This window comes from Maylandia zebra, linkage group LG1 (genome assembly GCF_041146795.1).
Source record: "Maylandia zebra isolate NMK-2024a linkage group LG1, Mzebra_GT3a, whole genome shotgun sequence".
In the NCBI taxonomy this organism is placed as follows: domain Eukaryota; kingdom Metazoa; phylum Chordata; class Actinopteri; order Cichliformes; family Cichlidae; genus Maylandia; species Maylandia zebra.
The window spans coordinates 28022250-28047852 of NC_135167.1; the positions used below are offsets into that span (position 1 = coordinate 28022250).

Consider the following 25603-nt stretch of genomic DNA (forward strand, 5'->3'; position numbering starts at 1 on the left):
GACCTGTTCTCTTACACACCTTCAGGCTCAAGTACCCTAATAGGCCTCTACTCATAATAATGGCTTCTTTTCGACTGTTTGATGTGCACGTACGCACACGAACGCGCACACACACACACGACACCAGTGGGACCATTGGGGAAACACTTAAGATGCATACAGTACACACAGAGGGCAGAAAGAGAGGGAGAGAAACACAAATCTCTTTAATAAATACCATACATACACTTAACAAAAGTTACAACTAATCCAACTGGTATGATACAAACCAAAAATAAAGAAATGCCTTCATGTTTGTACAAGGTTGTTGTGATAGTTCATTATTTTTATTTATATATATATATATATATATATATATATATATATATATATATATATATATATATATATATATATATATATATATATATATATAATTTAAATAATAAAACAATTTCAAATGTTGTACTAGTAGGCCAAATAAAGCCAGACATTCATTTGTATATAATCGTTTCCTCTTTAATAACCTATTTATTTGAAATAAACTTTTAGTGTCTCCAGAATTTGAGTGCAAATATCTATTCCTTATGGATGAAACAGTAAAAACAACTAGTGAGGTAAACACTTACAGTAGACTGTTGCACATCTCCCAGTCAGATTACAGTAAAACCCCTTACATTCCTAAAATAAAAGGCAATAAGATAAATAGTTTTAGAAAGGAATGGTCAACCAAATGAACACAAACATAAATAACTTAAATAAGAAAATCAACTCAATTAAAAAAAACAACAAATAAAATAAAATCTTTGTGATAAAACCAGAAGTGAACCTTTGTGTTTCTGCTCTGGGGTGAGTGGGTGGGTGGATCTTTAGCGTTGTACCAGACAGATGGAAACACTGAAATCACAGTCACAGGAGTAAAACACACCGTCTTCCAAACAGGAATGTTCTAGCAGTGAGTCTGCCACACAAACAGGCATTTGAGGGCAGGTGGGCGCGCAGACGTACAGATGGCAGACACAGCAGAGTGAACACGCACGCAGAGGGCCAAACTGGAGCGGGCTGAACCCAAACCATTATAGGCCAAGTGAGTGATGGGCAGCCAGTGGAAAAAGAGAAGGGGGGGGGATACAGACAGGTGTCACTATCAGGACCAAATGCACCATCAACTCTTCCACGGAGCTGAGAAAGCTGGGCAAATAAAAGGCAGGAGGGTGGGGGGCAAAAACCATCGAAACAAAATGCAGATTCCAACAACTCGATTCACACTGGAAACCACTGACTTAATAACAAACCACGGTGCTGGTTACAGTAGATGCTAAGAGATTTCAGCTGTGGGCACAAAATGACAACAGTTACACACTTTTAAAATTTTTGCTTGAGCACTTTTACAGAGCACTATCAATAGACCTGTGATTGCACCGCATAACGAGAACAGGACATGCATAGCTTCCCTATGGACACACTCTAAGAGTAGAGATTCTTCGATAAAATTACAATAAAACTAGCTTTAAAATCAAGTATGATACCATTTGCTTGTAACTTTGTTTTCAGCCTTTGGGAAAATAAAATGTTTGCAGCTCCGTTTTTAATCTTCTGGATATGGCCAACAGTAAACTCATGAACACCGTTCATGCTGAAAGTTGCCAACAGCGTGGTAATCTTTTGACTAACTCTTCCCCCAGCAGCGTTTCTATTAATGCCTACAGAGTGTTACAGAAGCATTTCGGTTTTTTCCTCCACTTTCTGACCCTTTCCTCTTAGGACCCTCAGAATTACAAAAAGCATTACAGGGCGTCAACCAAGCTGCTGGGGATATTGTAGCGGTCTGGGAGGACCCTCATCTTTAGGGTGCCGTCTGCTCCGCAGGTGAAGATTCGGTTTCCGGGTCGCGTCTCCACCTGCATGACACCTGCGCCGATGTTCCGGAAGATGGACTGCTTGGCGTGCTCTATGCTAAAAGAGTGCATGAGCCCGTGGCCGGCTAGCTTCCACACCTGGGTACAAAGGAAGAGAGAGCGAGAACAGAGTATATAATTAGTTTCTCTTCCCAGGGTTTTCTGGATGGAAAAAAAAAAAAAAAAAAAACCCAAACAGATCATTTTTTAAATAATGAAACTGGAGAAATTAAAAACTATTTGGCTGGGGACACCACTTGTTTGGCATTTGTGATCAATTAGCATTTTTCCATGTTGTTTCTACAAAGAGACAAATGTGCTTTAAGGATCCAGACAACCCCCCCAAAAAGGTGGTTGCTGGAGGTTGATGGCAGTAGCAGGAAAAGAGAAAGAGGTTGGACATGGGTATAGAGTGCTAATCTGTGTTTGCTTTTGTTTCTAGCAGGTTGACGCAGTTGCCGGTAGTTTGCATACCTTGACTTGTCTGTAAACACTCGCCAAGCAGAAGTGAAATGATTGAAAGTCTGATGCAAACAAAAAACAGAAAACAGACACAGTCTGCACCCTTTCAAATGTGTCAGTTACAGCGATCAGGCACAAATTTTACTTTGAAGGTGAGCAGCCTTAATTTCTGGTTTCCTTAAATGTTTTTACATTTCACAACATGTAGAGTAAATGGCGAGTATTTCCAGACAAGTTGGTGTCTTCCATGAAAACTACAGGTGATCACAGCAATTTTTATTAGCCAATCAACTAAGTCAGAATACAGAGAACACATTTATCAGTAATAAAAATAATTCTCAAATATTTCAGGACAGTAATTTCAACCAGTACTCCATGTGATTGTGCCAAACATTAACACACTGCTGCTTTGACTGTCACTGATAAATCCGAAGTCAGATTTGAATATATAACATACAGTAGTCTGTGTTTTAGTTAGTTCAGCCAAAGTCATAACAAACTATTTTTAGTGACAAGAAGAACAAGGCTTCCTGCAGCAGACAGTATGGCACCCACAGAGGCTTTATCATCAAATCAGTCTGAGTTTACATTAAAAGATAAAAGAATCTGAGTTGATTAAAAGCAGCATGAAAGACTCACTTCTCTAAATCTTTTGCCTTTAACATTTTCTTGTTCCTGCTTATAACATCTAAAACAAGAACGCAGTCATCCCGGCAGTGCAGTGTTGACCTTTAGACCGTATCACCTCTGTGTTTTAAGTCTTTGATCTCATCACCTTATACTGGAATACTTAATAAACAAACCACAACAGCAAAGCCTGAAAAACTAGACCTGGAATCTTAAATCCAGGGACAAAAGTGTTGTTTGAAGGCTAGAGAGCTGCACCAAATACTCCTCCAGTTTATGGATTAAAAAAAACAAACTTGGAATGAATATAAAATAATTCTCAGTAGTTCTGATGCTGAATGCTTTATACAGTGCTTATGTTTAATAACATTCACTGACACAAAAGGATATTATTCCTCAGCACACAATGTGAGCGTGTATCAGCAAGGAAGTGAGTGAGAGAAAGAGCATGCGTCACCTTCATGTTGCCCTCTGCAGAGCCAGTGACGAAGAAGTCCTCAAAGGCATCCAATGCGAGGGCCTTGATGGCTGAATCATGGGCCTGGAAAGTGTGGAGCAGCTGCCGCTGTCGGATGTCAAACACGCACACAAAGCCTTTTCTGCCTCCAGTAATCAGCAGCTGCTGTTTAGGAGCATACTGAAGCACAGTGGCCCCGTTCTCATGGCAGGGAAAAGCTGAAGGGGGAGGTAGGAAGTAAAAGTGGATAAACTTGAAATATAGGGAAAAAGAAAATCACTGAAACTCACTTATTAGAATAAATATGGATTTCTCACCATGCACCATAGTATTGTTAGGTGAAATCAGAGTGTCCCACAGGCAAACATTTCTATAAATAACATAAAGCAAAATATTATGCAGCTGGAAAAAATAAACAAAAAGAAAGAGAGCAGTGTTTGATTAGTCGTCCAAATCTGACCTGTTATCATTGGACTGTCCGGCCGTGGCGATGAGACTGGAGGATGTGATGAAAGCAAAATCCCCGCAGGTCTTAGTGTGGCATTGCCAACTCTGAGAGCAAGAACAGGAAAATAAAAGCACATTTTCATTTGAATTATACAGACCACTCATATTGTGTGTGTGCTGCGACTGTGAATAAGGAGGTGGGAGGGAACCTTACCAGGTACGGTTTAGGGTTGGACGATGTCTGGTTAACCTGCCAGAGACTGAGGAAGCCCTCTCCATCAGCGACTCCACACTACAAGAATGTTTCAGAGGAATCAGAACAATGGCACCGTACACACAAAACACAGTTGCTACTTTGTGTGTGTACCTTGTTGCCCTGGGAGTTGAAATAGAGACGGGTGACTCGAGCGTTGCCTGCTTGTCTGAAGCAAATGAGTTGCTGAGGTCTGTTCCATTCAAACATCCTCACGCTACCATCCTGAGCCCCAGTCATGTCTGATACACAGCCCCACACACACACAAACCAGGAAAAGAAAGGGAGAGAGATGTTGGGGAAAGAACAGGAATACAAAGCAGGAGAAGCTATATAATTTACTTATACGTGTTAAACATGTATACTGGTGAATCCTCTCAAAGTAGCACTCACAGTACTGATATATGGGATGGGATGTCATTCTCTTCACATTGTTTAGATTCCTCTTCATAATCTGAAAGACATCAATATAAACATACATTTATCTTGTAATTAGCTTAAATTAATTGGGCAAACAATTAAGTTAACTATCTGAAAACGTCAGGCCTGAAGATCAGCCTAGTGAGTGGTTGACGACCCCCTGAGCAATAACTGTTGCCCGTTTGGGTTCCACTCTTCACAGTGTCACTACCACTTAGCGTGCATTTAGCAAGTTTTTGCAGACAAATTGGTTTACACATTAATCAAAGGCGACCATATCAATCTGCTACCAGCCAAAGCAATCGCAAACAGCTATTCAGTGCAGCGCCGATCATCAGTGGTCATCAAGCAGTCTTTAGGCATTTTTAAGTGGAGCCTTGGGCTAACCTAAGCAGTAACGTGATTGGATGATGGGCTGACTGAGGCACCGTCTATGTGCGCAAGAGTTTAAATCACTTTTATCGAATCTTCTTCTCAGACACACATGACACTCGTTCAGGTGTGCACTCGTTCAGACTTATACGTGACTATGGTAAATTACACATCACTTCAAACATCAAGCAAATTTCTGCAGATCGCCTCAATATTCCAGCTCTTTTAGTTAAAACTCATTCCTGCACTTTCATGACTTCTTCAGCATCAACAATATCTTTAAAGTATTTTACATGCATGTAATTTCACATTTTGGTCATGAAAAAACTTTTTTTCTGACCACTGCTGTAAAGACTAATTCTAAAACTGGACAGATAGTAGCTTTTAGACAGATGAAACAGCAAACTAATTTACATGAAATACAAGTGCAACTAATTTTGCTGCACATCAGAATATGATAATTGAATATGTTAAGAGAGCCCTCCTCAACCTTCACATTTAACAAAACCCCTTCCACAGTCGTTTGAACCTCTATGACACCCTCGGTCTTGTCCTCCTTTGTGTATCACACTAAACATTTATCACCGTGGCTGGGACACTGAGAACCTATCTGCGTGTTAGTCTGACGCAAATCTGTACCTTGGCTAGCCGTCTGAAAGGGCTTCTGATATCTGTGTTTATATTTGGCCATCACTGCCATGCAGACACACCCCCAGTCTGTATCTGCATCTACAGACTCAGCAGGCCAGCTGTTTAGTCGGCGTGGTTCAGCAGAGATAACAATAAAAAACAAACTTTGCCTGAAAACGTGCAAGCCCGGCAGACTGCTGAATAAAATCCCCAAATTAAATTGATTTTTTTCCAGAAGCAGAAGTTTTAAATGAAGCGTTTTCATTTTGTAAAAATACATCTAAATCTTTACTAATGAATATTATGAAATGAAACGACTGCAGAGTCATGCCACCCTTTCTATGAGCCCTGAAACAGAACTTAATCACCCCCTACTGGTTATCGCTAAATACTGCATATGTACTGCTGCCTGGTTTTGCTGGATTCAGGTTGCACAGCTGTGTAGATTTGCAGTGAAGAATCGCGTACCACACTGGCTCCCATACTGGTCTGACCACTACCGAGCCACGGCATGGATGCAGAGACTGGCATCTGCGGTGGTGCAAAGGGGACGGAGCTAGCCTGGGCAATATTGGTGTGCGAAGAACGATGATCTACATCATCAGAGCTGTAAAACAAACAAACAAAAAAACACAAGCTATCATTTAATCGGAGAGGACACAGGGAGTGTGCAGTCCAGGCTCGGTGAGATTTGAAGGAAATCATATGATCTGCTGCTAGTCTGACCTGCGAGACTCCTTATCAAAGTCCTCCCCAATCCACGTGTAGGGCTGGACAGCTACTAGACTGGACACATCAACCTCTTGGACATCATGGGTGGAAGCCAACACTATTTCATTAGAGTTAGCCTAGGAAAGTAAGGAAGCACGGTGGATAAGGCGAGACAACACATATCACTAGCTTCTCTGAATTCCCAGAAAGTAACTGCCATGTATTTGCTACTTAAAAAAGATTTCTAGAAACCTTCATTCAATATAAATCTATCTAATAATCCTGTCTCCATGTACAGTGTCCTCAGAATCAAAGGAAATTATGAACCACAAGTTTTCCCCAGTATTTTACACAAGTTAACACCCACAACTGACCTTATTTATGGCAAATGCCATGATTATATCAGACTCCTTGTGGATGATTTTAGCTTTTCCTCCAGGGTAGCCCAAATCAGCCTCCACCTGGAAAAGGCAAAAAGAAAAGGAAAACATCAAAGCTGAAGAGAGAAACACTAAAATAAGGTTCTCCTGGGTCAGATTAATGGTATGAAGGAGATTTTTTAAAAAATAAATAGACTTTAATTTCCCTCTAGTAGGATAGAAAACAGAAAATATTGACAAGTATGACTACTGAGCTTCTGGGCTGACACCCTCCAGTTAGAAAGCCTCGCCACCACACCCTGACAGTGAGCATGCAAGTTAGTAGGTTTAAAGTGTGTGCCATCTCATTTATGTGATTTTGAGTCCTGCAGAATCAGTCCAGCTAGAAAGGATGTGAGCTACACAGGGAGATGAGTTATTGATAGGTTTGGATATGAGGTTATGTGAGTGGATAAGTGTCCCAGTGAGAGGAAGAGATTAGACATTAGATCTAAGCCATCGAGCTTCGAGTAGATTTTATGCCAAAAAATTACCAGAGCAGTCACTATCAGGCCAAGCTAGAGAGGAGACATGCAGTGCTTTACCCCAGCATGGCGGGATCTCAAAACAAACTGCAAACCAAACCCTGTGCAACTGTTGCAAGATTTCTTTTAGTGTTTAATGCACTTGCTCCTTCAAGCTTGGCTTCGCAATGACTCTCCCAGACAGAAAAGATAGACAGATGCTCAGACAGAGCCAGGGCCTGGGCTGGTACAGTAAATGATACTACCTTATAGGAACTGCTAGCTCCTGCTTTGCAGTGTGGGCTTATACGGTCCGTATGGTTCTCTACAGACTACACACACACAGAGGCAATATAGACACAGGACACACCAACACAGCACGACACAACACACATGCACAAACAGAAAAATAAATCATGAAATGAAAATGAAAAAAATTAACAAAGCTGACAGGATATTGTATACTTGGTGATAAAATGGGAGTAAGTCAGACATGTTGCAGCAGGTATGGAGACATCTTACTATTACAGCTGAATTTGACATGATGTTATTCCAGTTAGCGAAAAAGGTTTTAATTATTAACTAGGCATGAGGACAAGAATCTATAGGAGGTTTTTTTTTTTAAGTTCGAGCTGCATTGGCAGTCTGTCATAAAAGTGACTGATTCAGACATCACAGAAGGCAGTGAACCATCTTATACTTGATTATATGTTAAAGGAGTCAAAGCAAAGATAAGAAAAATATTAATAGTGATAAAAATGCTCACTCGGTGCTTTAAAAAAAATTAAAAAAAATCAAGGGATGAATTTAGATACATGACTAAAAAAAATTACCAAATTGCCATTTCCAACTAATAGACTGCAAAAATATTCCAAAGAAAAGATCTGGGAAAAAAATAAAAAATATCTGGACAACCGAGCATCTGGATACCGTTTTCCATTTTTAAGGGAAAACCTACTGTGGACATGCGGCACACTAAGAACTAAAGTTAAATTAAAAGGCATATAAAATATGTTATTTTTGTAAAAACTGTTCGGATACTTCACTTTGGTAGGGCTAGTTGTTTGATGCCTACAAGGATCATAAATCTCTGTTTATAGGCGTCGTGTCTTTACGTGTGGTTAACCTGGGCTAATGTCAGCAAATCCACTTCAGAAATTTTCTATGACAATCATGTGTTACACTAAGATGAGGAGGAAAAAAAAGAATAAAAGAAAAAACCAACATAATATAGTTGCTGACTAATGTGATGTTCAAGTACTTAAAATTCATAAAAGAAATTATAAACTTCATCTAAGGAAAAAACAAAAATTAAATGCCATGTGCCGACCTCGCTCTGCTTCCTTTTCTTTGTGAAGATGTAACGGATTAATGTCTCCTGAAGAACTTCCTGTTTGACCAGGAAATGCCACAGACGTCGGGCTGGAAAGGACTGGTGGTTCCTTGTCCTAAAGAAAAAAAAAGTGGATGAAAACAAGGTCACTTTGAAAAATCAGAAGCAAAGAAACTAACAGAGTAACACAAATTCCTGTAGTCTGCATGGAAGAAAACTGTCTTGTCTGCAAACACTTGCCAGCAATCTTTAGCAAGTAAAGCCTGAAAAAACACGAAAGCTTGAAGAAATGTGATGTGAATCTGGAAAGAAAGAACAGCCATTTTCAAAATTCAAGTTATGCCTTCTGGCTGAAACCAATATGTTTCTAAGGGTGGAACTTGTTTTCCATTTCCAGTCGATTTACACTTATTTCACTACCACTTGTGAGCAGTTAGCGAGTTGTTCGGAGAGAATACTGTTTTTTCCCCCCAGCAACCTTTGGTCACTAACTGGTGTCTACATCTGTGCTACTGAGGCCTTATCTATTTATCTGCTGTAAGTACAAAGACAAAAATTACATATAGATGATGTAATACTCACTTGAAGGGTGTGTTGTCAGGCTCCAGCATGGCCTTATGTCGCAGTATTGCAGGGCCACCTCCTGTGCTGAGGTCAGTAGGGTAAGTGTTGATGTAGTTGGGAGGTGGGCCATCAAACGTATTCATTCGCTCCAACAGAAGCTGCTCCCAGGTCTCCAAAGTCTTCAAGGCAGCATTGCTCAGAGGGGACGTGACTGGCAGCTCTGTGACACAAACACATATACAAATTTGATATTCAGAAGCAAAAAGCTATGAAGCGTTTATCTGTGGATTCCATATGATTAACAAATTATTGTTGAAATGTCCTAAAATATTTCCATGCACCTTCATAAAGAATGCATCGCTTACGTTTAGAGAGGCGTTTAGGATCGGTCTTTTGGCGAGCATGTACCTGTAAAGTCCAGGCCAGTGAGAGGAATGAAGTTCTTGACATTGTGATAAGCCAGTTTCACCATGACCAGGCGGATCAGAAACCAGCTACATAACCCACAAACACACAAATAATTAAAATATGAACCTCAATGAGTCTCAGAGGAAATAAAGAGAAAGAAGCATGGCTGGCTGTACCTGTAAGAGTTGGGGTCAGAGTGCTCAGTCATCTGTGTGTCAGATAGGAAGGCGTCATCATCATCTTCGTCATCCTCGGCACCGCTTTCGTCTGAGTCATACAGGGCGTTGCTGTCTGACAGCGGCAGGAAAGGCTGAGAGGGGAAATGATCAGCAAAGAGTAAATGAAAGGCTTAAATATGTATATTGTTTTGTTTTGTTTTTTTAAACCTTAAATCTGAAGCAAAGATTCAGTTTGACAGCTTTACTCTCTTACTTTGGCCACAAAATAGTCCCACATGCTCAGCTCTGGGGGAATGAACTTCTCCCTGTAGGTGGGTCTTTCAACGGGAACAGGAGGTGGCGTGGCAGGTGTCTCCTTTACAGGGCGTCCAGGAACCAGCATCCTCATGTTGAATCTGCGTCTGTATCGGTCCACATCCTCTGCTGGGGGCTGAGGGGGAGCCACTGTAGCAGAAGAAGAATGAAGAAATGGTATATTTCAAACACAAGACAATTTGAAAAGAGGTCTGCAGTGTGCTGCATTTTATACAAAGGCTGAAGATCAGCTGAAACTCAGCATCACTTTAAATCCAAAAAAGAAGAAAGAAATAGATCCGGAGGAAAAGTACTGCATCCACATCCTACATAAAACACATAATACCTGAGAAAGGAGGCTCCTGTCTGCACCTAACTTCAGTCACAAATGACACGTCATACACTTTTGGAAAGGAGAAATACAAAAAGGCACAAAAAGCACACGTTTGGGATGTAAGCACAGGGCAAGAAACACTCGCTAGTACACAAACCTGCACCATTATCCAGGATGACCATCTCTGGTATCGCACCAGACAAAACAAGACAAGACACAAACCAGAGTAGACAGTGCAGTTAGACACACAGATACTGCACAGTCCATTACATAATAGAATCAGTGAATATTTCATGTGTGGGCACAAAGAACACATCAAACGATGGCAAATTTCTTCAGCGATCATGTGCTAAGCATTTCCTCATATCCACAGCACTTAATAGGCAAACAGGATGAGACTGGCAACTACAGTATGTTAAGGTTAAAATGAGTTAATTAGAACATGACAGTTGGGCATCAGCATGTACCTTTTCTCTAAAGCTGTGTGACTGTGGCATGCATGCAGGTTTGCCGCGGCCCTCAAAAGGACAATTTTAACAAGTGATTTTTATCAACAGGCTGGCATTTAAGATGGCCTGTCCTCTAAAGGAGCTCTTCAAAAGGCCCCTGGCCTTGCTCAGAGCTGCCTCAAGCTCTAGAGATGTGGAGTCTAAATGCCAGTCCCCATCTTCCTCCCTCACAAACACAATGTGAGCACGGTATACTCTGGCCTGATGAATATGGATGAACAGTGTCAATTTCAGCCAACAGTGACACAGTAGAGCTGTGAGCACTTTGGGAATGGCTTAGTTTTTGAAATAAACAGACAAACACCTGAATCATGTCACACAAGCGCTAGTATAAATCTATAATGCAGTAACTAACTCAACTGCAAATTACTTACGTACACCAACTCCATTTGCATTACTTCAAAATACAATCCCAGTTTCAAGAGAGTTGGGATGCCGTGTAAAATGCAAATTAAAAACAAAATGCAATTTTTGCTAATCTGTTTTCATCACAGTAGATCATAGAAAGTACCATTTTAAGAAGGATATTAACTCGTTCCCAATTTGATAGCAGCAACATGTCTCAAAACAGTTGGGGCAGGGCCATGTTTACCCACTGTGCAGGATCCAACCTTATTTTAATCTGTACAGTCAGGACTGTCTGAGCAGAGCAGCTGCTGGACTTTTGGGAGAGGAATGCTGTCCCATTCTTATCTGATATGGGAATGCAGCTGCTGAAATCTGCAAAGCTTTCCCTGAAAAACTAATCTGAATGGGAGCACATGTTCCTCTAAAACCTGTACATACCAGTCAGCACTGATGGTGTAATTCCAGATGTGCAAGCTGCTAGTTCCATAGGTACTAATACAGTTCCATATCATTTCTGAACGGAGCGCTCTCCTCTTTAGTCTGGAGGATGGTGCGTCCATGTTTTAACAAAAAAAAGAATTTCATCTGACCACAGATCAGTTTTTCTAGTTTGTCTGAGTCCATTTGAAATTAAGTTTGATCCAGAGAAGACAATGGTGTTGCATTCTCTGGCAACGGCCTTGTCCTTTGTGCACAGGGAAGATTTCTCCAGGTTCCTTGAATCTATGAATTTTCTTGAATTTATGGACAGTAGATGATGAGATTTTAAAAGTTTTACACTGAAGAGGACCGATGATCTTCAGCTCTTGGAGATGCTCTTTTTTTTTTTTTTTTTACAAAGCAATCATGTTAGTGACATGTTGTAAATGAACCTGATTAATTGCAAAATGTTACTTTTCAGGCCTTTTGTCACCCTGTTTCAACTTTTGGTATTTGTTGCTGTCATCAAATTCAAAGTGAGCAAATATTTTTCATGAAAGAGTAAAATATCTCAATTTAAACATCTGGTAGGGTTTTTGTGTTTTATTGTAAATAAAATATAGGTTTAAGAAATGTGTAAATTATTACATTCTGTTTTTGTTTAGATTTAACACAGCACCGTAGTGGTTTTCTTGAATTGTGGTTGTATTTCATTCTAAAATCTGGACAACACACAAGTAGATATTTAGCCTGAACGCTACAGGAAGCCTCTGAAAGTGTACCTGGTTTAGTCTCAGATTCACATATAGTGGGCTGCTCAGCATTGGCCTCTGAATACTCGTTGCTAGGCCCAGCTGGTGCTTCAGTGACACAAAATGAGCACAGAGGACGTTACAACATGTACATGCAATGCAGTATACACACACACAAACACACACACAGCTGTTGGCTTGTCATAACAGTAGTGGATTTTTTTTTTTTTGTTTGTAATGCTCATTCAGCAGTAGCTTCACGATAGAGTGGTGGGTCATTCAAGCAGCTGCAACAATGCAAACCTTTACAATTACCATGCACTGCAATTCTGCAAACCAGCACTGCAATCCACCAGCCCAGTTACTCACAGCTGGTGTTAGCTGCAGATACCACAGTGCCCACCCCCTCGTCCCTTAAAACAGGAGGAGGGGGACGTTTAGGGCGCTGGGTTTCAGTAGGGGTGACAGTGGGGTTTGAGGTGAAGTTGCTCTGCTCTGGTCTTCCTGTCTCTTGAGACTCCTCTGGCCTGGCTGCCTCAAAATCAGCTGGCGCTGGGACACAGGGCAGAGGGCACACTCACACAAGACGCTACACACGAGTAGCAGCAGCATGTTAGGAGCATCAACAGGACAGTGCTAAGTAAATATCTATGCGATAATACCAAAAGTGGAAGTGATCAGAGATGTTAAAGGGAAAACAGACGTGGGAGGAAAAAGGTCAACTTCATGTGCTGAATCAAGGGATAAAGGCAAATAATTACAACCATGAACAATGTTGACATGGTAAAGATAAAGGTTTTAGATCGCCAACTACCAAATTGTCCTTTTACCTGGTGGAGCCTCAGGCCTCTTTGGCTTAATGACGACTTTGGCCCCTCCTCCGAAGACTGCGGCCCACACCCGGTTATTGAGGGGATGTGCTGCCAGGCGGAAGAGTTCATTGCTGCTGTGAGTGCCCAGGCCATGGATTAGCAGGGAAAGATAAACTGCCACAACAGCTTCACACAGGAGCACACTGAGCTTTGGCTGGTCCTCGTCCCTCGCAGATGTCAACAATGAAATCAGGGACGACACACCTGCATAGAGGGGAAGCACATCCAACGTGATAAACGTGCAACAGATTACCCCCTAATTTACACAAATAACTTCCACAGGCAAACAAAAACACCATCTCAGCACCATCGAGAACCCATTTATGAAACCTTTTCAGGATGGCGTGATCAGTCTCTTTCTTTCCATTTCCTTCCCAGAGGCCACTGAGCTCCTATTATAGAACACCATCTGCCTCTCTGCATAAACACAGACTGCCTGCTTTGCTCTGCTCTCTCTCGTCCTGCTCTTCACATTTTCACAAAATACTGTCCTTGATGTTTACACAGAAAGCCATTTTCCCCATCCTATGCATCTGTGAGGATCCTCAAATATGACTTCAGTTTCATTTTGTAAAACTACAAATTAGAGCAAATGTGTTATTATATTCTAATCCAAATCCTCTCTTCAGTCAGAATCAAACCAACTCCCCAAATACACCACTGGGTAGCAAAGTAAGAGGTCTTATTACCTGGCCACTGTGCAGGTGCAGAGGTGGGAGTAATATGCTCTTCAATGCTTTCTGTGCGGAGTCGTTTCCTCTCACTGAGCAAAAGGCCCTGGTAAACCATCCCTGTAAACTGGTTGGCCTCTGTTTGACTGCTGCAACGCAACCAAAACATTAAACGATAAAGTCACAACAGCCCAAAACATGCATGTTCAACATTTTGTTAAATATATTTATTCTTCTTTCATAGTGTGAAACTCAAAGATACAAATGTCTGAACAGACCTGGAGTCAGACTAAGCTACACAAGCACAGCATCAAAAACAATAGTTCTCAACTACTAAATAGCAATGAGCGCATACTTTGAGCACAAGGGTAATGTGAAGCCAGTTTTGGTTTCTGGATCTGTTGCAATGCACGTGTTTACCTGTAGCTGTGACTGTCACAGAGTGCTTGATAGATGCAAGCAGACAGAGATGCTGCTAGCGTGTGCAGAGCGTTCACCTAAAAACATGAACATCACTTTTCATTATTCATCCCCAAACTGAACAACCAGACAGTAAGACTTTCAGTCATCTTAAAATGAAGTTAGAGATTTGTTTTTAAAGTACTGACCCGATCGTCCATGATGTCCGGATGTGGTGGGGTCTCCATGAGTGTGATGGTGTAGAGGATGTCGTGTATGTGATTGCTGAGGTGGAGAACAGGGTTGGCTATGACTGTCTTGGTGGGGGCAATGTAAGCAGATAACAGGGGCAGTGTAGTAGGCAGAGGCAAAGGGGACTGCAGCTGCTTCACTGTGGTCTCCTACAGAGTATGACAAAAAGTGAATTTGCCTTCTCTGTAAACTGTTTTGTACTAATAAAAAACAAACATATATAATGACATATGTATAAAGGTGCATGCATACCTGCTGGCTCTCCTGCAGGAGGAACAGAAGCTCCATGCGAACAGAGGTGACTCCGCCTCCCTTGGCTCCATGAAGGCTGCAGTAGGATAGAAACACTCTGAGCAGGGCCTGGTTCTTCCTCAGCCATGCCTTGCGCCTCTCAGAGTGCTGCTGTTTGGCCTGAAGCCGGCGGCGCTCCATCTGATGACGCTCATAGGCTCCGGCGTCTGTTCGCTCCAATACGTCATCTGATATGTCCACCGATGTTGAGCGTTCTCCCCAACGCTCCACCTCTGACTCTTCCTCCTTTCCTTCCACCTGAGTTGATAACGTTTATGGTAAAAAAAAAAAAAATAAAATAAATTACAATGAACCAGAACTGAAAAACATTTATAGAAACATTCAGCAGTTTTTAAAATAGGCTAAAACAACATCAAATAATATTAAAGTCGACCTTGTAGTTGCAGATTTTATGCATGGCTGCTATCTCCTTCTCCAGCCAGTTGTAGAGCTGAAAGCGGAGCTTCCCTCCATCCACCTCAAAGCCTGTAGCCAATGTACGCAGCTCTGTCATGAGGATCTTCAGACAGGCACGGAACTTCAGCTGCTCTGCTATCACGTCGACCTCCGACTCGCCCTGAAATACATGCGAGTGACTTAAAGGACAAAGACCGTGCTTTGTAGCCTTGAATTTTATATTTGGGGCCGACCCAATTTGCAAATCAAGCCCAAAAACACTCTCTGACACCTTTGCTGCAAGTTTCCACCTTTTGGAGAAGACCCCACCAAAAAAAACCATGTTTTTCTTTTCTCATTCAAGAACACTACATCTGAATGAGAGTCGAACCCTCACAATTGTTTTTTATTATAATAACGATTAAATTACATATCCTAATAAACATTATTCTCTCCCTGCTGAGTGTTCAGGCAGGTCTTCTTTGATGTGTTAACTCCAAATAAAAATCCTTTAAATGTAACATTTTGGTTTGTATCTGTCGTCTCCTATATGCCAGATAAGACAGTAAAGAAACTAGACAAGGATGTGCCTTCATACAACATCAAAATGAAGTTGTTTTTTTTTCCTGTTTTGGTATTTTAACTGTGCAACCAAAGGAAAAAAACACAATAAAATAAAATCTGAGATCTCCACAATTACTCAAGGAGATTCTAGATATTATTGCTACCTGTGAGTCCTCTCTTTGCAGTTTCTGGCTGCCTTTTCCTGAACCTTCCTCTCCTTCGGTTTCCAGCTCTGGTTTCTTCATGGTCAGACCACCATCGTCCTCATCCTCATCATCTTCCTTGACATCTCCCCAGTCCAGCTTCAGCTCATCTTCCTCTACCTTCACCATAGGCTGGCTCCAGTCCAACCCACCAGTGCCATCATTTCCTCCCCAGGCCTGTGTCGGTGCTGCTGGAAAGCCCCAGTCCAAACCTCCCTGAGTGCCATTTTCCAAGGGTTGGCTTGTGTTTAAATTGGCCTTGGATGAAGCCTTGCTGAGAGGCGATGAGCCAGACTTCTTGCAAACCTTGGGGATCTTGGAAAGTACTTCCAGAGCTAAAACTGGGCAGCCCACCTACAAGATTCAGAGATTATATAATATGTATATGAACTTTTGTTATATAATCTCGGCATGCATGCTTTTGTAGTTATCAGAATGATACATAGGGGGATGGAAGTGATAAATTACAATTATCTTTCTTATTGTAACAAAGTGGATTTTTTTGTCTACAATGATGATTATGTAAAAGGTATGACATCAAACAGCAACAGCTAAGGCCTAAATCTGAATCCTAAATTCACAAACTCTGGTGGGTCAAGCAAAAATGTTAGTTTCTTAGTTACAGCTTATCTAATTTCCTTCATTTCACACTCAATGACATCCTGGCTGGGTTAATGCAACATGTAATTGAGAGCCTCCAAGTATAGTTTTTATTCCAGTCTATTTTTTCCTGTTATAACAATGCTACATTTCATTTCCCTTTAGAGGAGTAGAAAGAGAGCAAATTCAGCAGATCTTCATGGAGCAAAAATACAATAATGTTCTGTGATCGAGCCCAACAACAATATCATGACTTATTACTGCATTTCTGCTAAACTACAAGGCAAAAATATTCTTTCTCTTTCCCTGCAAAATTGTATGCGACTGCAGTAAACTGCGTGTAACAAATTTTGCATCCTTTGATAGTGGAAGTTGATTCTTGTGTAAAGCTGTTTGCTGTGTTTGTGATTTATTTATGAAGCTCATGAACATCACGGTTTCACCCTATCCTGTTTACCCTAGTCCTGCGATTTCAGAGGAAGCAGTCTGGACATTAAAAATTGATCATCAGTTACAGGCACAAGCAACAAAGTGCACTTGAATTTATAGGCTAAAAATGTTCTTTGCTAGTTGTGTCAGAAGGCGATGATTTCACTAATCTTTTACTCTTGTCCTTACCATTTTAATGTTTACTTCAATTGTAACTGCCTCACTTTATACTACATATTTATACTTACACATATAATGTACAAGTTCCCAACTCCATCAAGAGAACTGGATTGGAGTAAATAGCTAGATTAGTATGGACTCACCTTGAAGTGTGCATTGGCCGTAGTGAAGAACAGTTTGCGCTCTATGAGGTTGATCTCATCTGCGCTGCTCTTTTCAGCAGTGAGGCCTACTGTTGTTGCTGTGCCCGCTGGATTTGCAAAGTGGCGGCGAATGATCAAAGGGTGTGTCCTTAAGTAGTTATAGAAGCTAAACACCACAGGGTTGCAAGCCTTAACCATCACATCTGATGCACAAAAATGGAAAGAAAAGGGAGAAAATATTTATTTCAGGTGAAAACAACATGAATAATGCACAATGGAACGTGCTGTTTAAAAATCACTAAAATGTCTTCAACCAACTAACCAGGGTTCTCATCGTCCTCTTTTGGGATTCGCTCCAATAATGTGTCCAAGGCTCGCGTGTAGTCTTTCATGATCCAGTAGGCTATGCTGCGGAGGAACGGATCGGGGTGCAACCTGGAACAGTGGTAACCACTCCCGTCCCTATTGCAGCCCAAGACCTTCTCATAAAGGAGGCCTTGGCAGGTGGATGAATTCTCAAAATCAGCCTCATACAGCCTTGCTACTATCATGGCTAACTGGAGATCCTCCATCTTCTCCAGCAATACCTAAACACCATGAAACAGCGTGATGAGTTAACGGTGCAGGTTTTTTTCTTTAAAGAAATAACAAGCCAAGTGCAAAAAGTTAAAGATTTCTGCAAGGTACAAACAGAAACTCACACTTCCTTTTCTGCCCATCTGTATATTTTGACTGTGTGTTGAGAAAAATCTAGGCCAACAAAGACTATGTGCTACTGTTATGCATCTTATTATTTATATAATTTAGGCTTCTCTTTTGTGATTTAAAGGCTGAAGACCCACTCTGTCATCAACATATTTCTGTACCAATATCACCTTAAAGAGAGACGACTTTATGATATTGCTGCTGCAAGTTACGCTGAAATATGCTACTGGAGTAAACACAGCGTCAGTAAGTTGTCTGTGCACTATTAAAAGTCCTCAAACCTCTATGGCATCTTTGAGGGAACCAGCCAACAGGAAGAAGGCAGCCGACTGTTCAAAGCGCTGCTTTCCCAGTAGGGAGAAAGCATTTTTGAGAGCTGCCTTTCGCCAGCGGTCTTCACTGAAGTTGTTTTTGAAGAACTGAGTCATCTTCTCGTCATGCTGAGACCTGAAAGAACAAAGCCACAGAGTTTGGTATCCATTCTGCTTTAGCAAGAAAATTCACTTAAAACCTCTTGTTCTGAACATTGGAAAAATTATTCAAATTAATTATGTGTTTAGAGAAAATGTCCAACCTGAAGAGTCCCCACAGGACAGCTTTCTTCTTCATGGCCAAGTAGAACAGGGCAGCATCTAAAGGGTCATTTTGCCTCTGGAATGCAGCTTTTCCCAACTGATTATAAACAAGCAATAGTCGTTATTTAGTTATTTCTAAAGAGTTATCAATATTTACCAATTGCTTTGATTCATAAAGTCTTTACAGTAACTCCTAGCTGTTCCTAGCTCCTATTTACTAGAAATGGAAAACTCCTGTAGGAAATTAATTACATTACAGAGTAAACTGGATGGTAAGTTTCCTTTTCTAGTTCATATACTCACCTAGAAACTGAGGCAGATATTGCCATAATCAGAATCAGAATCAGAATGGGTTTATTGCCAAATGTTGAGCAGGTTTACAACAATCAGCATTGTAATCAGCATTACATTTTGATTTTTATGTATATAAATACGCATATTTATTCTGGTACCTTCTCCACCATTTTCCTCAGAGTGTTGATGTTTCTTATCCACCAACCCACACCCACGGCCCGGAGCTCAGACCACTGTGGGTCGCCTCTCTGCATTGCTGGGATCATGTTCAGCATCTCTTCCTCTGCCTCTGAGTGGAACGCCCATGCAAAGTGACACGTTGAGAGGCCTGCAATAGAAGCAGATAGTTGGATCGGGATAGTGAATAATAGGGATAGTGAAAGGAGCAATATACCCCATAACTGTCATACAAAACGTTTTGTATACTCGTCTCACAGCAGCAGCACCATGAGCAGAGTACTTTACCTTGGTGGAGCAGCTGCATGCGGTAGAGTGGGGGCAGAGAGGTGAGCAGGCAGGTATGAAGACGCATGGCGAGCAGGTACCTTAGTCCACACTCATCAAGAGCCTCGCCACCTACACAAATACCAGCAGTTGATCAGTTTTCCCCCCAAAGACCACTCAACAAGAGGGCAAAGACCTTTAAACTCAAGTATCACTTGAGTTCATGTGATCCTGTCACACAATAGGTCTCCAGTCCTTGAACCTTCTTACCCTCTTCTCTGCTTACTTAGCACAGGAACAACCTGCTAATGTCTTCCTCACAAAAGACTAAATAAAAAGAACGAAAAACCGAAGTAAAAAAAGGCAAAAGATACTGAAAAAGAGAAAGGAGCAGTTTAACCACCAAGATTTGATAGCTGGCGAATGACTCAAGAAAAGTATTCCTTTCCTGTTTGTTAAAAACATTTATTTAACTTTAATGCAATATTGGACCGATTTGCTAGGTTTCAATTAAATACCAAGACTTAGAACCAATCTGCTTGCTAAAAATATGTAATCAACCTTTACTGCAGGAGTGCAATATCAGTAAGGATGCTGTTATGACTTCTTTTTAAGGAATACAGTGTTTATGCCAAATGTCAGATGTATTATATTGTACACAGTCTCCTGTACATATCATAAGTACGACTGGAACACACACAAACTAGACAGACCTGTGTACTGTTGATCAGTGGAGCTTGCGACCTCAGCACTTGTGGTTGCAACAGTATCAGCCAAGGCCACCAAGAACATCTGCTCTAGGCGGGTCAGGCCTGGAAGGCTGGAGTGCATGAGGTGACTGGACAGCACCTGGACACAATTGAGAAGAAAGCAAGTGAAGCAGAGAACTGATAAACAAATATTACTTCTCCATAAGTAGATTTTTATGTAAAGGGAAGCCTATTTTTTATTTCATTTTTACCTGAGCATGTTCTGGTCCAAAATAGGTAGGCCCATATTGAGAGAGGTTAATAACTCGGGATTTTTTCTCTGGTTTATCTGTGGCAAAGTTTACAAAGTCATCCGTGGTAACTGTTGGCACCTGTTAATGCAGGAAGAGAAGAGTTTAAAGTCCTTACGTGCAGGTAAACCTTTAACAACAAAATCTGTTCAAGTCTCAACTCTTCCTACCTGGAAGAGGTCAGCATACTGGTCCTCTGTGGACTTTTGGGCTGCCTCACCATCAGTCCCTTTAGTTCCCTTAGCATTCTCTTCAGGTCCTTTATAAGAGGTGTCTAGATCAGCCAACATGAGGGAGTACAGAGGCAAGGGAGGGATGGAGTTGATCTCTGTGTAGTCCCTGCCTCCGTCACGGCCCGACACTATGGTGTCTTTTGCTGTGCTGCCAGTAACGCTGATTGTCCGAGACAGATGTCTCCTGGCTCCGCCCTCACCTGCCTCCACATCCCTAACCACAGCGACTTCTCCAGCAATACATTTTACCAGGTGGGCGAGGATGGCCTGACACACACAAAAAAAGACCAAGACTTTATTAAAATCAGCTAATCCGCATCAAATCGTGTAAAAAACACTGAATAAAAACTCACTAGATTTCACTTGGATGTTTTCACTACTGAATGAGGTAGAAATGGACTCACCTTGGCACGCCGAACTCTGCCCAGGTCCATGAGTTCCAGCAGCTGGGTTGGATGGTACTGAGGAAGAGTTGGGGACAGCGAGTGAGCTGCTTCAAAGAGTCCTCCTTCTTGAAGTCCTGCCGGGGCACGAAGGGCCTCATCTACTGCAGTACTCCCCTCAAACACACTCTTTGACCTGGCCCTCCCTTCAAAGATCGAGGAGGACACTGTGCTTTGACCTCCGGCTATGTCTGCTGATGAAAGGTTGCCTTCTTCTCCCTCACCGGGCTTCTTGTCCTGATGCCACTGTGCATACACATGCATTTCACAGTCCATGCCCACCACTAGGATGCCATCCCTTACCCAGGAAAGGGAGACCGGCAGCGATGGGGTGCCATCCACAGATGACAGGAGGTCAATGGTCCGAAGCAAAATCCAGCGTGAGCGGATCCCCTGTTTGATACTGCCCCCTAGAGGAAGGGTGATAACAGCCACACCCTCCTTGCTGCTCGTCTGCTCATTGACCACACCAGAGATACGGCCATACATAAGAATGTTGGAGCCCACTCCCACAGTGAGGATGTGCGATCCATCCTCCTTTGACAGCCAGTCCAAGTGCACGTAGTGCTTAATGTTGGGTGAGCTATGGTCTCTGCTCATGTACAAGTCAGACCTGAGGTGAAGAAAATGAATAACCTATCAGACATACAAGCAAAACACTTACTCTGACAGAATATGATAAACGTAATAGTTCCTGACCTGCTGTAGACAAAGAGATTTGAGTCCACACTGACTCTTGGATCCAGGGTGGAAGAGGGTCTGGCGAAATCATCCAGGTGGACAGTTTGCTCTAAAACCCACTCTGAGCCACCAGTAGACTCACACTCGTAGATGGACACATGCATAGAGAAGTCTTCTATGGAACTTAGACTCTGAGGACAACAGAAGACCGTTTGATTTAACATGACTGCTGTGACAAATCAGTAAGACAGTAAGGCTCTTAATACTTTTTACATGCACCTTAACACTAAATACACGGACTTGCTTATAAGCCAGACTGCTGATGTTAAACCTGAACTTATTTTCACTTCAGTGACATCTAGCTAGTTTTTAATCCCTTCTCACTAATGCTTATCATTTGTAGATGCAGCCCAAATGCAAAACTTGATCATTCTCCACTTTACATAAAAGTAAAATAATATGCTGACACAGGGCATTAGTATGCATTAATGGGAGAGTCCAGGGTCCAGCCAAATGATGTTTCTTTGCCCAATTTACATTTTTATTGCATTTTTCTTACACTTCAAGGTAATTTACACAATTTCTATGCTGCTAGTTTTTTTTGTGGTATAATACATTCACAATACAAATACAAAGCCAAATTCTAATTTCCTACCTGTCCTTGTCGTGGCTGTTTGAAAGCCACAGCCAGCCTGCCAATGTAAGAACACGACACAGCTACAGGCCGGCCTGACACACACACAGCACTGTTGTTGTCCTCCTCTTCATTCATCAGAGCCCAGGGCTCCCAGCGGTACACCCGGTTGTCCTCGCCATCCATACCATTCCCATCATCACCCTCCACAGCACAGTGCCAGAACCGCACTCGGGAATCAGAGCAGGTTGTAACAATCAAGTATGGAGCCAGGCACACGGGGTAAATAGAGGAGGAACTCAGATGTCCTGATAGAAAGAGGAGACAAAATGAAATTTAGGAAGATTTTTCTTTAGCATATTCTTTCATTTAAACCCACCAGGAAACTAATTTCCTCAAAACTGAATGATAAAGACACACAACCTATTGAATATACTGTGTCGACAGGCATTGAATTATTACAGTAAGTAAGGACAGGTGAAATGATGCATTAATTTATGTGTAAAAAGAAAAAAGAAAGAGTTTTTATTAGTGCTGTCAGCGTTAATCTGTCAGCTGCACGGCGTCAACGCGTTAGCGAGGTTAGCTCGTTAATGCGTTAGCGCTGTGCAGCCCCACGCATAGGGCGACCCGCGCTAACTCGCTAACGGAGATTTACCGCGTTAATGCGGTTATGGCGTTAACGTCATTTTAACGAGATTAACGCTGACAGCACTAGTTTTTACACATCAGCAACAACAGCATGGTTATACTCATAAGTTTATATTCCAACCTGCAGATGGGGTCGCCCTAGTAACCTCCACCCCATGAGGAAGGTCAAGGCGTTTGCTGTAAACCAGCTTCGAGCTGAGGATCAGTTTGCTAGCAGATTGCAAGTTAGCTGTTGAAGTTGACCGTGGCAAGGGTCTGACAGGAGACGTCTCTGGAGATGAGTCAGCATTCACAACTTGATTGGGAACCATCAGCTGGCTCTGGAAGCTGTAATCTGGGCTTGGCTCATCTGCACACAGAGGCAACACATCAGAAGAGACAAGTTAATCTAAATTTAAAAAAGCAGACTTCACATTATTTTTCATTTTCACCTATAAATGCTTTGCTTCACGCACCAAAACACTTACCCACACAGGCCTGCACAGACTTAAGATGTAGATGCCACATCTGCAGAACAGAGTTCCTGTTGAGATCCTTTTCGATCACCACCAGGAAAAACTTCTCAGAGAAGGGAGGAGGTTGGTAATCTGGATAGAGTAAAATGCAGTATTATCGTCATCTAATGACAACTGGGCTGTAAAATAGGAATAAACAGACCGACACAGAGTTTAACAGAGTGCTATACCTCCCCCAGGTGGAAAGGCTGGTGTGTTTGCTTCTGGTTCTTTCTGGGGCTTGTAACCTAGAATGAAGTCCTCTTGGAAGACATGTAGCAGCTGTGTACTGGCTCCACACTGGAGGCACATGGACATAGCATCACACAGTTTACTATATCTATTGATCAGGAGGTTTCAGTAGTTCATGCCAAGAATTTTGGTCTGTCATTGATCTGAAGTGGGTGAGAAAAAATACAGAGCAGCTGCTAACCTGGTTTGTAATAGCATCCAACTCTATGATACAGCCGGGTCTGGCTGTGGACTGCTGGCTGACGATATTGAACACTTCGCCCACGAGTTTCTAAGAAGAGATATACAAGGAAAAACTAAAAACACAAAAAACACATAATCTACTTTGTATTTCATCATACTGCATTTCATTTAAAACCATTGGAGTGGTAGAAAGTGTTGCATAATATTTTTTATATTGTACAGAGGAATGAAGTCTGGAAATTGTTATAAGGGCATGAGGAAAACACATATTTTGCTTCAAAAACAACATGGCCACATGTCCTATAAATTCAGGATCTGTGTGACTGATGTAATAGTTGTTAGGTTATTTAAAAGCTGGCCTATAGCAAAAGTTAACATCTGTGAATAATGTGCGTATTTGACAGCTGCTGTTTTATGGTTGGTGTACACCTTTAAGCCAAACAAAGCCAACAAAGCAACACATAAGCCTGATTTTAACTCAGTTCTTGGTCCCTCATGACAAATTCTAAAGTTCCGCAGTGTGAGTAATGAAAACCCAGATAGGTCTGTGAAGGTTCTCAGTCATCCAGGTCATCGTAGTCAAAGGAGCTTGCAAAGAAAAGCATCTGGACTTCTTTAAGTTACTTGAAGACGTTTCACCTCTCATCCGAGAAGCTTCTTCAGTTCTAAGGTCAAATGGTGGAGAGTCCCAGATATAAACCTAGTGGGAGTTTCCCCCCACAGAGGGACAAAAGGACCCCCTGATGAGCCAAGGTGTGAAAACGGCTGTGGGTCCCAATCAGCCAGGGTTTCGGGTGAGCTCATTGTGAAATCTGGCCCCACCTTATCATGCGAATTCCTGAGGTCAGATGGCCCAGGATGTGACTGGGCGTTAAGGTGTCTGGGAAGGGAACTCAAAACTGGATTATAGATGGCAGACGGTTGGTGTCGTAAACCACCGCCTCTGTTCAAAGATGGTCGCTCACAGTGGACATAAATGGCTTCTTTCACTCCTCTTTCAAACCATCTGTCCTCTCTGTCCAAAATGTGAACATTGGCATCCTCAAAAGAGTGACCTTTATCCTTAAGATGCAGATGGACTGCTGAGTCTTGTCCTGTGGAGGTGGCTCTTCTGTGTTGTGCCATGCGCTTGTGAAGTGGCTGTTTGGTCTCTCCAATGTAGAGGTCTGGGCATTCCTCGCTGCACTGTACAGCATACACCACATTGTTAAGTCTGTGTTTTGGCGTTTTGTCTTTCGGGTGAACCAGTTTTTGTCTGAGCGTGTTGCTGGGTCTGAAATGCATCCAAGGATGTTATGCTTGGAGAAAAACTGGTTCACATTTTGGACAGAGAGGACAGATGGTTTGAAAGAGGAGTGAAAGAAGCCATTTATGTCCACTGTGAGCGACCATCTTTGAACAGAGGCGGTGGTTTACGACACCGTCTGCCATCTATAATCCAGTTTTGAGATCCCTTCCCAGACGCCTTAACGCCCACTCACATCCTGGGCCATCTGACCTCAGGAAATCGCATGATAGGGTGGGGCCAGATTTCACAATGAGCTCACCCGAAACTCTGGCTGATTGGGACCCACACCCGTTTTCACACCTTGGCTCAGGCGATTAGAGGATCATAAGGGGATCCTTTGTCCCTCTGTGGGGGGACACTCCCACTAGGTTTATATCTGGGACTCTCCACCATTTGACCTTAGAACTGAAGAAGCTTCTCGGATGAGAGGTGAAACGTCTTCAAGC

At 42.1% G+C, this 25603-nt stretch overlaps 1 protein-coding gene across 5 annotated transcripts in view; it reads right to left on the bottom strand.

Moving 5' to 3' along the window:
* Positions 1-181: 181 nt before the first annotated feature.
* dmxl2 (Dmx-like 2) overlaps positions 182-25603 on the bottom strand; it is a 41621-nt gene continuing 16199 nt past the window's right edge. The window contains exons 16-56 of one of the 5 annotated variants that reach the window (XM_012916968.3): positions 23868-23957; positions 23626-23734; positions 23408-23527; positions 23062-23289; positions 22311-22597; positions 21674-21846; positions 20936-21587; positions 20469-20798; positions 20260-20379; positions 20012-20147; positions 19320-19430; positions 19013-19182; positions 18560-18657; positions 18267-18432; positions 17603-17867; positions 17281-17483; positions 15890-16282; positions 15160-15342; positions 14727-15023; positions 14432-14623; positions 14244-14320; positions 13842-13972; positions 13111-13356; positions 12311-12388; positions 10409-10435; positions 9877-10067; positions 9621-9754; positions 9445-9530; positions 9055-9256; positions 8470-8587; positions 7406-7471; positions 6631-6717; positions 6272-6393; positions 6014-6152; positions 4517-4577; positions 4238-4365; positions 4085-4162; positions 3884-3975; positions 3741-3793; positions 3424-3641; positions 182-1976 (exon numbers count right to left, since the gene is read on the bottom strand). In XM_012916968.3, coding sequence (XP_012772422.2) covers positions 1767-1976; positions 3424-3641; positions 3741-3793; positions 3884-3975; positions 4085-4162; positions 4238-4365; positions 4517-4577; positions 6014-6152; positions 6272-6393; positions 6631-6717; positions 7406-7471; positions 8470-8587; positions 9055-9256; positions 9445-9530; positions 9621-9754; positions 9877-10067; positions 10409-10435; positions 12311-12388; positions 13111-13356; positions 13842-13972; positions 14244-14320; positions 14432-14623; positions 14727-15023; positions 15160-15342; positions 15890-16282; positions 17281-17483; positions 17603-17867; positions 18267-18432; positions 18560-18657; positions 19013-19182; positions 19320-19430; positions 20012-20147; positions 20260-20379; positions 20469-20798; positions 20936-21587; positions 21674-21846; positions 22311-22597; positions 23062-23289; positions 23408-23527; positions 23626-23734; positions 23868-23957 — 6867 coding nt within the window. In that variant the 3' untranslated portion in view covers positions 182-1766. The remainder of the gene's footprint in view (positions 1977-3423; positions 3642-3740; positions 3794-3883; positions 3976-4084; positions 4163-4237; positions 4366-4516; positions 4578-6013; positions 6153-6271; positions 6394-6630; positions 6718-7405; positions 7472-8469; positions 8588-9054; positions 9257-9444; positions 9531-9620; positions 9755-9876; positions 10068-10408; positions 10436-12310; positions 12389-13110; positions 13357-13841; positions 13973-14243; positions 14321-14431; positions 14624-14726; positions 15024-15159; positions 15343-15889; positions 16283-17280; positions 17484-17602; positions 17868-18266; positions 18433-18559; positions 18658-19012; positions 19183-19319; positions 19431-20011; positions 20148-20259; positions 20380-20468; positions 20799-20935; positions 21588-21673; positions 21847-22310; positions 22598-23061; positions 23290-23407; positions 23528-23625; positions 23735-23867; positions 23958-25603) is intronic. The other 4 variants (XM_012916969.3, XM_004543476.3, XM_012916970.3 and 1 more) reach the window with 4 other exon arrangements.